The 15204-nt window shown below is 37.0% G+C and overlaps 1 protein-coding gene across 1 annotated transcript in view; it reads left to right on the top strand.

The window, feature by feature from the left end:
• The first annotated feature begins 247 nt into the window (after positions 1 to 247).
• SATB2 (SATB homeobox 2) overlaps positions 248 to 15204 on the top strand; it is a 200920-nt gene continuing 185963 nt past the window's right edge. Inside the window, exon 1 of the mRNA XM_024124589.2 lies at positions 248 to 475. Within this exon, the coding sequence (XP_023980357.1) occupies positions 307 to 475 (169 nt within the window). The 5' untranslated portion in view covers positions 248 to 306. The remainder of the gene's footprint in view (positions 476 to 15204) is intronic.

Here is a 15204-nt window from a genome sequence, read left to right as displayed (position 1 = left end):
CCCAGAGCTAACTTCTGGGAGCAGCGACTGGGCAGAGTCGCGGCACCCCAAGTTCTGGGTTTCCTTTGGGCCGCCCAGTGTAAGGTTGGGACCGGCTTCCCTGTTCGGGCCCCTCGGGCAGCGTGGGAGGAAGTTTGTGTGGCTTTGGTGCAGCGCTCTGCCACTGGCCTAAACGTCTATCACGTGTGTGAGCGGTTTTCCCTCTTTTTTTTTCCCTCCCCCTTCCCCCCCCCCGCCCCCTCCCTAGGTCCCTGTGCATTTTATTGCGACCTGCCGGTGGGAACTTTGTCTCCGAGTCGGAGCAGCATGGAGCGGCGGAGCGAGAGCCCGTGTCTGCGGGACAGCCCCGACCGGCGGAGCGGCAGCCCCGACGTCAAGGGTCCTCCCCCGGTGAAGGTGGCCCGGCTGGAGCAGAACGGCAGCCCCATGGGAGCCCGCGGGAGGCCCAACGGCGCCGTGGCCAAGGCCGTGGGAGGTAACAGCCCGGAGCAGGGAGGCGCGCGCAGCCCGCGGCCGGGTGATAAAGGCCCGGGTGTCAGGGTTCAGGTTGATTAGGCGATGTCGCGGTGTAGGATTACAGGAAGTGAATTCCAGGTTGCCAAATAATGCCCCCGTCGCCTCTGCTCTGCAACTGGTAGCTTCATCTCGAGTTAAAACAAGAAAGTGGTTTACCCGGAGGGTGGCATTTTTTGGGCACTTTGCCACTGTGTGCTGAGGTGTTGGCAGGTTTATGTCACAGCCAGCTAACTGTTTCTAGATTTTCCTAGAGAGCTTTTTAGTGATTTAACTCTTTTGCCTTGCCTCAGAGTATCTGTTGTAGAGATGAAGTTTAGGTGCGTTCGCTTTTTTGGACTAATGTTTAATGCTCAGGTTAGTACTGGAGCAAGTGTTGGTGTTACTTTGTAGTTAGGACAGTGCTTCGAGACAAATGATTAACAACTGGGAATATTTCCAGCCACATTTCAAGTGGGAAATAAAGAATCACTACGAATCTGTCAGGCCCTTAGAGACTTTAATACTACCGTTTTAAAAAAATAAAGTTTAAAGTCATATGCATTTGTAACTTTGTTATGAATTATAGAGCACAACAGGTAAAAATAACGTAGTAGTGTTATTGACTACTGCTGTTTTTCTTTCCAAGAATTTAATATTACTTAAAATTTTTCGTAGTTTTTGCTACTTAAACAACCACTTTCTTTTAAAGTGGTTAAGGAAAGTAATTTTATAAAATAAAGATATGCAAGAAATTTAAACATTATTAAAATATTTTGAGGTTTATATGACATTTCCTTAGTTGTTTTTTAAATATAAATGCACAGTTCTACATGGCATGCAGTTTTTTTGTGTTTGACATAAATTACTAGTTTAATCTTTTTTTTTTTGCTTCTAAAGGTTTTTTTTCCCCCTAATATTTTCAGTAGTAGCCTGTTTAATATAATTCTTATATTAGCCAGCCTGAAATGAAACAAAACCCTGGCAAAAGTTAGTGATAAATTCCCATGTTCTAAAGAGCCATAGTTTGTATTTCCAAGTAAAGCCTTAATTCAAAATATCCACTCCCTTTTAAAGACGTTTTATAAACAGACAATTTATAAAAGAACAGGTTTTTATTTTTACTTATTTTGCTGTTACTATTTCTTCATGGTAGACATTCAAGATGGTTTGTCTTAGTTCGTTATATTAATCATCTCCCTTGAGAAGCACTTATTCTCTCAGTTTTAAAAGCTTTAACAAAATTATTTGACCATAGATTGTGGCTTATGTATCTTTCATTTTAGGGACTTGAAGATATACTTTAATGAAGCAAAAGAAAACTTGATAGTTTTGTGACTCACTTTTTAGAAATAGTGTTTATTAATGTGTTGTCTTGAGATTGAAGCAATAACTTCGGACTTTTCGGATCATTTTTTAGTATATGCGTATAAGAAAGAAAAATATATGGTGAATATGGTGGGACCCAATGTGAGATGGTATGATAAGTGCTGGTAATGTTGGATTGAAAAACTTTTGGAAATCCTTGGAGAGGATGTGTTCTCAAAGTGGCCTTATGCATTAAAGAAAAAAACCTGGACTGAAATTTTGGTTTCTTTCTAAGCTCACTAAATTGAAAGAAGTCTCTAAACATTTTAGAACGTAATGGTTACCAATTGTGCTTCCCTACAAAAAGTATTTTTTCCCCCTGTATCTTACTGAAGGAAACTGCCTGATTTTGTTGACCCAGGGATACCCTCAGTGTAAAATAGTGGTTACTTTTCATATTTTCTGAGACTATAATTCACATTTGGCTACTTACCATAAATTTGATATAGACAAATATTATTAAGTCTTGGTGAGGAATAATAAATTTGTTTCGACAAGCTCGTATAGTCACTTTTTCTGAGCTTTAACTTAATTTAGTAATATCAAAGGTCTTAGCTGCTTCCCAAAGTGAAAATAAAGATGACATTATTTTGTCTCAGTAAGTACCATTTATGATACTTAACAGTAAAGTGGTTACAATAGTTTACCTATGGTGGATTTAAAAAATTTTTTTAAAAGAAAGATTTTACTCGATAGAACTTAATAGATTGTTTGGAAAGATTTTAATTTAGGAAGCTTTCAAATATAACAACTTAGAACGTAAAATTTCAATAGTACAAAGTTTTCTTATGAATGTTAATGATTATTTTGTGGGTTTAAGTTTATATAGTTTCCAAATGTACATTGAGATGTTAATAATTTTATTTCATTATGACTTTTAATCATGTATATAGACTGGAGAAAAGCAAAGCCTTTTAAAAAATGCACATTCTAAATTTTAAAAATGTTTAAAATATATTTCTGTTTAGCGGTTCTTTTATAATTAAATAAGTTTTTTTTTTAGAACATAGAGTAAATATAAAATAGATAATATTTCTATCACCCTACCTCCTTTTGTTTAAATTTTCTTTATGAGGCAATATAATAAGTATAGACAACTACAAAACTATTTGTGGCTCTGCATCATTTATTACCATTTTCAGATATATTGCAGTCTTGTCAATGTTGTAAAGATGGCTATAATAATATATATTTTAAAAATAGAGCTCAAAATTTGAGAGGATGTATTTGTCAATCTTTAGTGATTCTCTTTTTAAATGCTCTCCCCCTAAAAATAGGAGAAATCATTAAGTTAATTGGTTGCTCAATAAAATGTCATTTTATCTTACTGCTTCTGATAAATAGGTGAATAAATGCTTCTGAATGCATTGGTTGCCCTAATAAATTCTGTTGCTGTTATTCTACCTTTTTTAGGGAGAGAGAGAGTTTGCTATGTTTTTGATGAGAACTAAAAAAAAAAGAGAGAGACATAATTTTAGTGTCTGGATTTGACTAGATGAGGTGGTAGAAACACTGTCACAGTCTTCAGGGTTCTGTTTTAGTAGGGGACTTAAGTGTGTTGTTTACAATGTGGTTAGCTTTAGAAGACTATTAGAAAGTAGATCAATTTTGTTTTGTATTTCTAACACTTTGTAGGCTATATTTGCTCTTATCTAAGCAGTGCGTTTTAAAGCATGTATGTAATAAAATATAAGTGCTCAGATGTGTATGACAGTCAGCTTTTATAGAAGGTCCTGGAAAAAAAAAAGGCTAATATCTCTTTAAAAAACATATGAAGACTGGGAGAGAGTTTAGAGCAAGCAAGAGCACCATGGTGTTGACAGCTTTATATCCCTGCTGGGTAACATTCACTTACTAGAATTGGCGTCCTCTCTCAGCTAGTAATTCACTCCATAAGGATTTTGAAAAAGGATGATTAATGGTGGGGAAATTTATATTTGTGAAATTGTTGATTAAAACTTACAGATCTATTTGAAGATTTAGAAAAAGAAAAGATTATTAAGGATGATGAATATAAGAATCAGATGATCCTTTTACCGCCATTAGCATAAGTACCTAAAATGTTCTGCTGTATGTAATGCTTCAGCCACACAACCTACAGCATAAAATGAAAGTGATGCCAATCAAGTTTCCAGAGGAAGCAAGGCATTCTGCTTTCCTCCTGGACTGCTGAAAGGCGCTGGCCAGTTGTGCTTTAATAGCAATAAATTATTGTGCTTCATTCATTCATTTTCATTTTTTAATGTTTGGCTTAAAGAAGAACTTTTCCGACAGCTTTATTTAAACTGAATGAACAGCGCTTGGGTATACCAGATGGTGTATTTGCTGATAGGAGGCATTAAACATCAGAAATCTTTTTGATATTTTTCATTTTCCTATGAATTTTGATGACTTTTTTTGTGTTAAATCTTCTAGAGTTCAAGGAAAAATGTTTAAACACTGAGAATATCTTGATTTTTTTGAAAAAAATTAGCTTTTTGGGGAAAAATTAGTTTTTAAAATAACTTTAATTTTGTGGAAGAATTGTCTATTGAAGTTATCTTGTAACTCTTTGACCCGAAGTAAACCTATTCTTCTTGCTACCAGGCAGCCCTTTCAAGAACATAACTGTCTTGTTGCAAGGGGAAAAAAATCATTATGCAATACACACTGATGTACTCAAATAGGGAAGCAAATGTGATCATGATTGTTGCGCAGGGCCTCATTTAGAGCTGAACACTGTCTACAACAACAGTTAGTTTAATTGTCTGCATGTGGAACGTTTCCTTTTAGATAATAAGAGCAAAAGAAATGCAGTTCAGGTCAGGTGTAGTCACCATTTGAGCAGTTGTAGAGAGATGTTTTACTTTTTGAAAGGAGGGCAGATAGGAAAGAGTATAGATATTGACCTATTGAAATGTATAAAATATTTAGAAATTTGAAACATATTGTCAACATAGGCAAAATGGAGAAAACTCATTTAATTCATTTTAACCTAGGTTGTATACCATTCTGCTTGTAGGGAAGACTCATGTTATTGCTTTAAAAGTGAAAAGGTTGTATTTCGGTCTTGTACTCCACTTTCTTTTTTTTTTTTAAGGGTTTAAGATCTTTTAAATAGAATGAACTTAGGCTTTGGGGTCATCCAACAATCTAGCATGTCCTCTGTAGTTTTGCTGAGGTAGAAAAATAGCCCTCTCTAAAGTGTTTTCAGTCCTTGGCCTGTTATTAAAATAAAGATATACTTGGTTAAAAAAATATATGCAATGGAACATACACATTAAACAGAACATAGGGTATCCGCCCCTCAAAGTCTTGAGCATAATTTGATGTTTTGAGTAATTTTGGAAGCCTTATATTCCATCAGTAGAAACCCCACTGACCATTATATATTCAAGATCATCTGCAGTGAAATGTGTGTGTGTGTGTGTGTGTGTGTGTGTGTGTGTGTGTGTGTGTGTGTTAGAACTACATAGATGTCCCTTAAGGCATCTTTTTTCTAACCACTGCAGACAATAAGCAGTATCCTCTTTTTTCAGGGGGTTGTGACTATCAGTCTGTACATATTAGATATCCTGTGTTAATTCTTTTCTCCTTGTGTGAATGTGTGTATATATTTTGCCTATCTATCTCTCTAGGGAGGGAAACAGACTAATCATAATTTATTAGATATCTAAGAATATTAATTTTGAGTTATTTTAAGAATATGGAAATCAGTTTTATTCCAGGCAAGACACGGTAATTATTTGGTATATCTGACAAGGAGTATCTGGTAAGCAGTCAAATTTGGTGGTGCTACTTTGGTAATTTAAAACTCTTTTTTTTTTAAGATTCAATGTGGAGACAGTTTATATGATATACAAAAAAGACAAATTGATAGAGTTAGATGAATTTCAAATTGTATTACTTTCTTTGGTCTTTTTAGAGTTTTTAGGTTTCTTTTTTTTTTTGACTGAAAATAAGGTAGAAAACTATGTTTCCAGTATAGAGCAAAATGACAATTTCTCATCATTAAAAATGTTTTTTATAACTAGTAATCTCACATTAGGTGCAAAAAACATGTACATAGTTTATTTCATTTCAGGAAGCCAAACTTTATCTTACATAGCATGTAAATAAAGTTATTTATATGCTTTTACCTAATAAGTAGGCTTTTTTTTTTTAACCTGTGTAACTAATGTGTGGTAACATAGTTTTACTATCTTCCTTACATGAATGCTGAGATACAATGGCATTTTGGAACATATTTAAGGATGGAGCATTTGACAAAAGTTGTATGTGTAACAGTTTGTCAGTGGAAAGTGACAAGTGGGAAATGACAAATGAAATGTTGGCATCATCACTCTTTATTTTGATAAAAATGTCTCAATTTGCAGTGATATAATACTGTTACATATTATTTCATGAGTTGTGTGAGATGCATAAGGGGAATTTAGATTTTGTGAACGGAAAATTAGCAGCCTAAACTCTCTTTTCTGAAGCTTTGGCAGCAAGTTCCCCCTCCCCCCCAACTCCCCAAGAATAAGAACAGCAGTGAAATGTTGGATCTAACTCATACATTTTAACTCATTACTTTTTGGAAAAAAAGAAAGAAAGAAAGAAAGAAAGGAAGGAAGGAAGCAGGGAAGGGAGGAAGGAAGGACAGGGAGAGGGAGAGAGAGAAAAAGAAAAGAACTAAAAATGGTTTCAAGTAGGAGACATTTATGCTTAGCTCAAAAAATGAAGAAGAGAGTTTGCCTTTTGTTTTCTTTATAGCGATTTAAAAATGAGTGATTTCCTTCTGCTGACTTTGATTGTATTGGGCCTTTCTCACTTCCAATTACCACTGCTCTCCATCCTTAATTTAGGGTGTCAATGTGGAGAGCCGTGAATTCCTTTTATTTTAAGGTGCAACAGAGTTTTGGAAATGTCTATGTGTTAAAAATTGATTTTTATATACAAAGGATTCATCATCCTACTACTTACGGGTAATGTGATAGATATTTCAAAGTCAAAGTAGACCGCCCTGAGTGGAATTGAGGTATGAGTTAAAACAAAAGCCAGCTGAGGACTTACAGATTTCCAAAAAAGTACAGATGTGGCCTCTATAGTGTGTGATTTTCTTTATTTTCTGAAGTCAGTGAGCAACCAAACATTTATTTTCTTCTTTTACATGAAACAAGCCCCACAAGGACTTCATGCTATATAGTGTTTATGTAGAAATGCTCTGTGGTGGAGTTTTCAAAATCATGGAACTCCATCTATACATATAATTTTTTTTTGCTTTCAATTAACAGAATTTTTTTGCTGTTTAATAGCAAGTGATTTAAAAATTGTGGTAAAATCAGTATAATTACGAGGCAGTGAAAGGCTGCATCAGAAATTGTCTTCTACAACTCGTCTTTGGCTTCTCATTTGCAAAGTTTTACTTATTCCAGATTTTTTATTAACCAGGTAAAAATGACCTAAAATGGAGTAAATGTGCCATAGATATACAATTATGGCAATTGGGTTTATGGTGTATATTTTTTCCATTTTTAATTGATGTGTATACCTTTAAAAAATTTTTAAATAAACTAGTGAATATTATAGTTATTAGTTTGACAAATGCTTAAAATGAAGAAAAATCCTTAGTAGAAATTTCAAGAATTTGAACCTTGCAATAAAGTTATGAGCAAATTATGGCAGTCTTATATTGTACTAAGAATATTATTTGTGTTTATGACACATTAGGGTAGTAAAACTCTCTGGGGGATGTATATTTCCATTTTAATTGCTCCCAGTATTATTACTGTTGGCTAGTGGGTGAGGCAGATTAGGTTCTGCCCTTAACTAGTTGCCTTATCATTGGAATGGAGTTCTACCTTAGCACAGTGGGCTGTTAAACTATAGCATAACGTAACAAAAAAGATTAAAAAGTTAAGGGGAAACCCTTCAAGCTACTGTATATGAAAAGGGGTGCATTTCACACCAGAGTAAATGTTTGGTGCCTACTGATGGTTGCACAGTTATTGAAATGTGCACAGCAGCTCAGTGACTTTCTTTGTTTTGTTGAAGACTTGCACAGATATGTACAAAGTTAATAGAGACTCTAGTTAGAGAAAATGTTTTCCAAAGCACTAAGATCTGACAGAGGTGATTTTCACTTTTCATAGAAACAATTTTAATTTCATAATGTTAAGCACAGATATCTTTTTATTTCTTTTAAAAATATTTTTTACTTAAAAAAAATTTGGGTAGAAAGCAAGTGTATCCATTCTTTTATTATGGACTAAGATTGCTTTTCAAATTTCCTGATTATTCCCCGTATTAAAATTGCATGTTTTTCTTGCGTTTGTTCCAGTTATTTATATATACATATAAGAAAAGCAAAAATTGATAGCTTGTAAGGAAAACGCATTCATATCAAAACTCTTCAAATAGCAATGTTTTCAAAACATTATTATTATTTCTTTTTGGTTAACAGAGCAAGAGCTTTCTTTAGTCATAACCCAAAGATGCTAACACAGCGGCATGATAAATGTCTCTTTAAGTGTCGTAGTAAAAGAAAATGACATGCCTTCTGAGGCAGGGGAGAGTTTATGTTGTTTCGGACCCATTTCCCAAGCAGTGATCGAAAACAGATTATAATAACAATTATACAGTCAGAAGATGCAATATCCATTTCTGCTTTAATTGAGTGAAAGAATAATAAAAACATCATTAAGAAAAATGAGGGGGACCTGTCACACAGCGTACAAATTTTTAGTCTTGAAGAAGATGCAGAATAACTCAAGTACTTTTCACTTACTTTGCTGTATTTATTAGCTAAAATCTGTTTTGGGGAGAGACCATTTGGTTCTTGCTCCTCCCTGGGAAGTTCAGAGAGGAGCCCCCGGGAGGTAGTTGCTCAGGAGACATGAGAAGCGCTCACTGATTTGTCTTCATATACAGTTTACGACGGGAAATCAGTTTCTTATATTCTACCTGAGGTGTAACTACCTTCTCTCTCTCTTTCTCTCTCTCTCTCTCTCTCTCTCTCTCTCTCTCTCTTTCTTTTTTTCATCTATGTAAATGGAAGTAAAAAGTAATGAATGTTCCTCTTGTTACAAAGTCCTGCAAAGTAAGGGTTAGGTGTGGTCCCTGGATCTGCTGTTCTTCCTCCCCTGGCTCAAGGGGAGGGAGAAAGTTGAAGGTGAATAATGAGCACCTTTATTTTTTCTCGGTTCATGTGGGGTTGTTGGGGACCCCGAGTTTCCACATGGACACATCACCTGACATTCATGTAGGTGACATAGACTGTCACCTGAGATGCACAGGCTCTGGCCTCCATCTGCAATCATTGGAACCATTGAATCGATAATCCTTCACAATGCTGAACCTCCAGCCCTCATTACCCAGAGTAGAGCTTTCAGCAACTTGGAGCGAGCTGGCTGGCAGCCGCTGAAATCAGTGGCTAGCGTTCTTTCACCCTAGGCTGTATTTCTTACTCTATTCATAGAATTGCGTGTGCCTGGAAACTTGGGTGATGACAGTGGAGTTAGCCCAGACAGTGGAGTTAACCCCTGCTTGTTGTGGGGATACTAAAACCGCAAATGGTGTTGGCCATCAAAGCAGCTGGAGCCCAAGGTTGGACTTAGTTGACAGAGTTAGAGGAGACTGTTTCTTTGGTCTGTAGCTAAGAGTTTTCTTGGGTTCAATATTTAAAAACCTTCCTGAGAGCAAAATGAAAGGAATAAGATAGGCAGTAAACACTTCCTGGTGGGGGTCTCATGATCCCAGAATTGTCCCAAGCATAATCCCTTTCAGACTGGAATTTATGTCATACAGCTCAAAAGGCTTTTTTTTTTTTTTTTAAATTCAGTTTAGAGAGTCTAGTTAATAGTGCCTTCATTAAAATACTTTTGTCAGCAAAAGGTTTTTCAGTTTTAACATTTACCTAACCTAACATCACCAACGAATGCCACGAGCTTTAAGGGTCTATTAGTGGTTCTGTTTTTTTTCTGGGCTTTATAATTTAAACCTAAACATTAATTCTGGGAGGAACTTGGCATAATGTCTTTTTGCCTTGGAGGGAATTTTTGTTGTACAATCAAAAAAAAAAAAACCTATTTTTTTTTTTCGTACAGTCACCTTCTCCATGTCTCCCCTCCCCTAAGTAAATAGCAGTTAAATAGTCAAGGTTTTAAAAGGACTTATTTAAATCAAAAAAAGAAGTGATTATTTTAGGTGAATTTAACAATTTTCCATTAGTTCATATTGCAAACAAGTGCTTTTGATATTAACAAAAAAGATCTGTGAGGCTGCTAATTCAATGAAAATATTTTTCCTCTCTCTCATACTAAAGTCATGTGGCAAATTTTTTTTAATAAAATTATATTTGAGAACCCTTGAAACTTAAAAATCAGTTACCTGTCTTATTTATTAGAAGCTGAGAGATGTGAAAAGTTCTTTATGTCACCTGAAATTATAGCATTGACTAGGAGGAAAGAAGTTGGGATCTCAGTATTAAGTAATAAAGGGACTAAATTTTCCACCATTAGTTATTTTGGAAAATATACTTAAACTAGGATTCTTAAAATGATCTTTTAAATATATGATATTAATACTATGTTAAAATTGAGTTATTATAGGAATCTGATTACAAGGTAATTGTGAAATTAAAAAACAATTGAGGAAACCCTGTGATGATCAGTTGTCATGATCTGCAAACCAGAAAGCGTTCAGAACGCTAGGAAGAATGCATGCCTGGAAATCGCTCATGGAGGAGAGTGAGGCTAAGCCAGGGTTCTCCTGAAGCTTTGCTGGCTTTCAGCTTACCAGGCTCCATTTAGACAAGATTTTGTCCCGTATGTAGGTTTGGCAGATGTGGTATTAGATGACCAAACACCCTTCATTATTGAGGAGCAGTATTATAAGAGGAGCAAATTGTTCACTGAAAGGGAAGTTATTACACATTTAAGACCCAAGTAAAGACATTTTACAAGGGCAAACCAGGTGATTCTGATTTTTTTTCCTTCTCAAATGGATCTCCAGGTAATATTCAGCACAACTCCCTCTATTTACAGGTCCATTCATATAGTAAGCTTGAGCCTTCAGCACGTTTTTACAGGTAACTTGTAACCAAACCCCACCGCCCCCCAAACTAGAGCTTACTATTGAAAGCCTGCCAATGCCGTCACAAATGGTCATTAGTTCCCAAGAGACCTGGAGGAGAAAAAGAACTGGAGGAGAATGCCATGACTTCAGTAAGAACCATTTTGCTGCGTGTGTATATTTTTGCTGCCATGGCAAAACTGTCCGGGGGCTGACCTTCATATTCAGAATTGATACCGCACACTGTCCCATGGAAATGTATAGAATTCCAATTAGCATAGGGTCAGAGTATAAATGTACCTCTTTTCACATTGTTCCAAGTGGTTATTGGAAAACAAGCTGCAAAGTAATTCCCTCAGTCCCCCAATAAAAAGATTTATAGGAAGATAATTCTCAGCCCCATAATGGGAGTGTTGTAGGTTTGCGTTTGATATTTATAAGACTGAAATATAGTCCATGTACCCAAACTAAGCATTTATTGTAAACAAGTTAACTGACGAGAGGTTATATTCTGTCCAACATAATTATATTGAAGATTGATGTATAGCTTGAAAGCAGGTTTGAGGCCTGCTTCCTTTTTAACCAAGGAAGGCTTCTGAGACGCAGCTCTTCCTTTGCTGTGAGTCAGTGAAGTCGTCTTTCTCACAGCCAGGCTCTCATGTATGTAATCAACACAGTCTTGCTCTCTGAAAACATATCTGTTTGTCGATCCTACTTCTATTAGCAAAATAAAGAAAAGAACCTATAGTCACCGAAGCTGTTAGGTATAGTTTCTTTTATCATCTTTACCTGGACCTGGGCAGTGATGGTGTTAAGATAACATAGTTGCTGTCAGTATGGCAGGCAGGTGAGGAGTTCACCCACAAGCCTAAGCCTACACCTCTGAGTTAACCTCCAAAAGAACCCCTTTCTCCTTTAATGCAAATTTTGAAAAAGAGCCTTTGCCTTGTCTTTCTGTTACTTTGTGTTGAGCTTGTGAGGTGAGAACTATTTTGAAATTGTGGCCTCTCGGGATGGGGAGAAGCTATACTAAGATGCTTCATTTTATGGCTCAGAAATTACTCTAGAGTTAAAGAACTTGTGAATCCAGGGAATCTAGGGAGAATGAAATCTTTCTGAGGTTGAGATATTCCATGTCTGGGATTACCCCCAATTTAAAATAGTACAGTGCTCTTCCAGGGTTTCTGTGCTTTAAGGAAGGTAGAAACTTACATTTTCTTTAGGATAAAGATTTATGACTTCTTTTTTCCCAGGAGAAAAAAAAAAGGGGTTTTGTGACACTTTTCAAAGATAGTTAAAAATGGAATAACATTCCTCCTTTGGTTGGGTGGTATCCTTTAGATAACATTAAGAATGAGAATAAGAGTTTCAATGGATTTACGTGCAGTGGCTGAAATGGTCTCTTTGGTTTTTTAATCTCAAACTTAATAGTGTCTTTTGGAAATGATATAAATTATAAAGGGGATGTCTTAGAATCATAACGTGAAAAAAAACAATATAATAGTTTTCTCTGTTCTCTTTTTCTTATTTAAGTAATTGCTATAAATTGCACAGGTACATATAAGCTTAAAATATCTTGTGTGGGAAGTATTCCATCAGTGGGGACCCGAGTTTCCCCAGTCTGTATGCTGGGTTTTATTAACTTCATCTCAGTCACAATAATAATATCCTATGTATTGCCATCCAGAGAGCCCAGTGTACCCTTAGGGAACTGCAGCACACACAGCATGATTTTGACTTTCTTGCTCTCTCCTCCTGTTCTTTTCTTTTTCTTCTCCCAGTGTTAGCCATTTCAAGGACCTGGTTGCTGTTACATCTCAGTGGAGGCATTTGTTGGGTATAAGAATGAGAGTGGCTTTTAGTGGTTGGGAAAGGATGGTAATGGCTGCCTGTCTTTTTAAGCTCGGCCTTGTGAAATCTGCATTCATTTCACAGTGATGATCTTTATACATCTATTAAACATCCATATATCTTTTGCTGTTTGAACCCTAAACATAGACAGCAGGATTTCCTCTTGTAAGGGAGAAAGTCTTTATTTTTCACTATAAAACTTTACCTTTTCAGGTTTTTATTTGATAAAAATCTCTCCACTCTAGTATGATTTCCTTTGGGGCTTTGCACCAGTGTTTGATCTCAATTTTTAATAATTTTGGTGAGTTAAAGTCCCCAAAGAAAACATGCTTGTGCTCTGAAATATTCCCACTAGAAATCTGGGTAGTCTTGTCTTATTGAGAGCCGAGTGCCTGATTCCTTTATTAATTCCTTGCTTAGAGAACCTCAGTACAGTTAAGCTTTCCTTACCACTACACTGGAGAAATTAATCAAGGGTTTTTATTTTAATTATTAAATTAGATAAAATAACATTTAAGGCAGAGCTCAAAACCTGAGATGATGAAGCAAATGTTAGTATAAAGATAATTTTTATTAACTCCTTTTTTGACTCCTGGGGCTCTGAGTTGCAAATAGCTTTTCCAGAGAGGATAATAAGAATGAAGGGAGCTGCAAGTACATCTCTAGTTCAATACTATTTTAAAAATTATCCTCCCAGAAACCTCCAGAATAAAATTTTACTTAACGGAGGAAGGAAATCCTGATGTTGATGAATTATGGTACAGTCATTTCAGCATGCCATTGAGTCTGAAGGCTTACTAGTAATATATGCATTTCTAACCCAGTGAGAAAAGAACCTCAAGAATTTAGTATTGAACTTGGGGATACTTACACAGTATGCCATATGTTTGAACTCTTCTGTGATACACAAACTTGCATATTCTACTTCTTTTCTTTTTCTTAAATTTTTTTTTTGATTCTGGGATCAGTAAACATTTTGTCTCTCTGTAGTTACTACATTTAGAAGAGATGCCGCAGTCCTTCAGTGCAGGACATGGGTAGGACTGCAGATAAGATGCCCAGGGCTGCAGGATGTGCACAGTCACAGAGCACAGTGCTGGCTACCCAACAGAGTCCTACGCCAGTTGACTGTGATGCCTTCGTGGTGATAAACCAACAATTTCTGTGGACAGTGGTCATGCAGGGCCCTGTGGTCTGGTGCGCTTCCCCCGGAGAACATGGAGTGAGCTCCTGAATCCACCTGTGCAGATCCTTTCCTAGAAAGCTTTCCTTGTCTACCAATGCTGGATGCTGTGTAGTAGGGCCAAAGTGATGTGGACAAGTTAGGTGGCTAGGGAGTCATGGGACTTCCAGAACCAACACTGCCTATGAATGGTGGTTACTAATGTCTAGGTGGAATTAGCATTTTGTTACAATAAACAAACATTCCTCTGGGGCCTGCTGCAGGTCAGCCTGGGAGTGGAAGGGAGAGTGGGAGGGTGAAGACTTAAATCTAAGTCCAGTTCATGTTGGAGGAGGAAAAGACCGGCCTCTCGTTCACTCTAACTGGACATTGCTGACAGCTGGAAATTTAGTTCCTTGGGTCAGGCTTGCTGTGGCTGTGTTCCCAGGTGTAGCTCAGGCATTTTTGTTTAGATAAGTAGCCGCACTGTGCCTCCTGCGTGCCTGTGAAATCCTTTTTTGCAGATTGCCAGGCCAACTTGATCCTGCCACTGCATTTCTATAAGAGTATTGAGAGACCTGGAGTTTATCCTTCAGCCTTCAGATCTGACTTCAGGTTGAATTGTGGCCTCCCAGTTTGGGGACAGGCCTGGAATCAGAGGTCTGGAAGACCAGAACCCATCTCCCTTCCCTACCACTTTAAACCCAATTTGAGCCTTTGAGGTGATATGTGAGAGGACCAGAGTTTACTAGGCCATCCCTACCCCTGGCCTATTTCTTTGTTCTTATCTTCCAAAGTTAAGATCTGCCCCAGGGGCTGCACAGTAGTGTCTGGTTTTACTAGAGAGATTTCTGAAAATAAAATATTTCTTGGTAGTCTTACCCTCTCCCCACCTCCCCATAGAGGAAGTGGCATCAAGGAGCTATATTGTTAAAAGTTTATTTGGAGGCCTAATTCTCTCAGGTCTAAGCAACTGGGTCATGGATGAACAGGAGATCGAATTTCTGCATTTGTGGCTTCGTTTGCACTTAGAGTAATTATGAAGCGCATTTTGCCTTTCCCATAATTGTAGGTTTGACTGGTCCTCCACCTGTGAACGACCCAGGACTTTCAGCTGTCCCACCTCTGTCTCAGCTCCTGCTTCCTCTTCGGGAAGAGTTAAAAACAAAACCAACAACGAAAACGAATGAATCCTTCTGAGAATCTGTAGTTCAAAAGCAAAAGACAGAAAGGAACTTTGGAAAGTGGAGCAGTTTAGGGGAGCTTGGAGGTCCTCTGGGCCACCTATGGGTGGCTCC

This window comes from Physeter macrocephalus, chromosome 2 (genome assembly GCF_002837175.3).
Source record: "Physeter macrocephalus isolate SW-GA chromosome 2, ASM283717v5, whole genome shotgun sequence".
Lineage (NCBI taxonomy): Eukaryota > Metazoa > Chordata > Mammalia > Artiodactyla > Physeteridae > Physeter > Physeter macrocephalus.
This window is presented reverse-complemented; position numbering and strand designations above follow the sequence as displayed.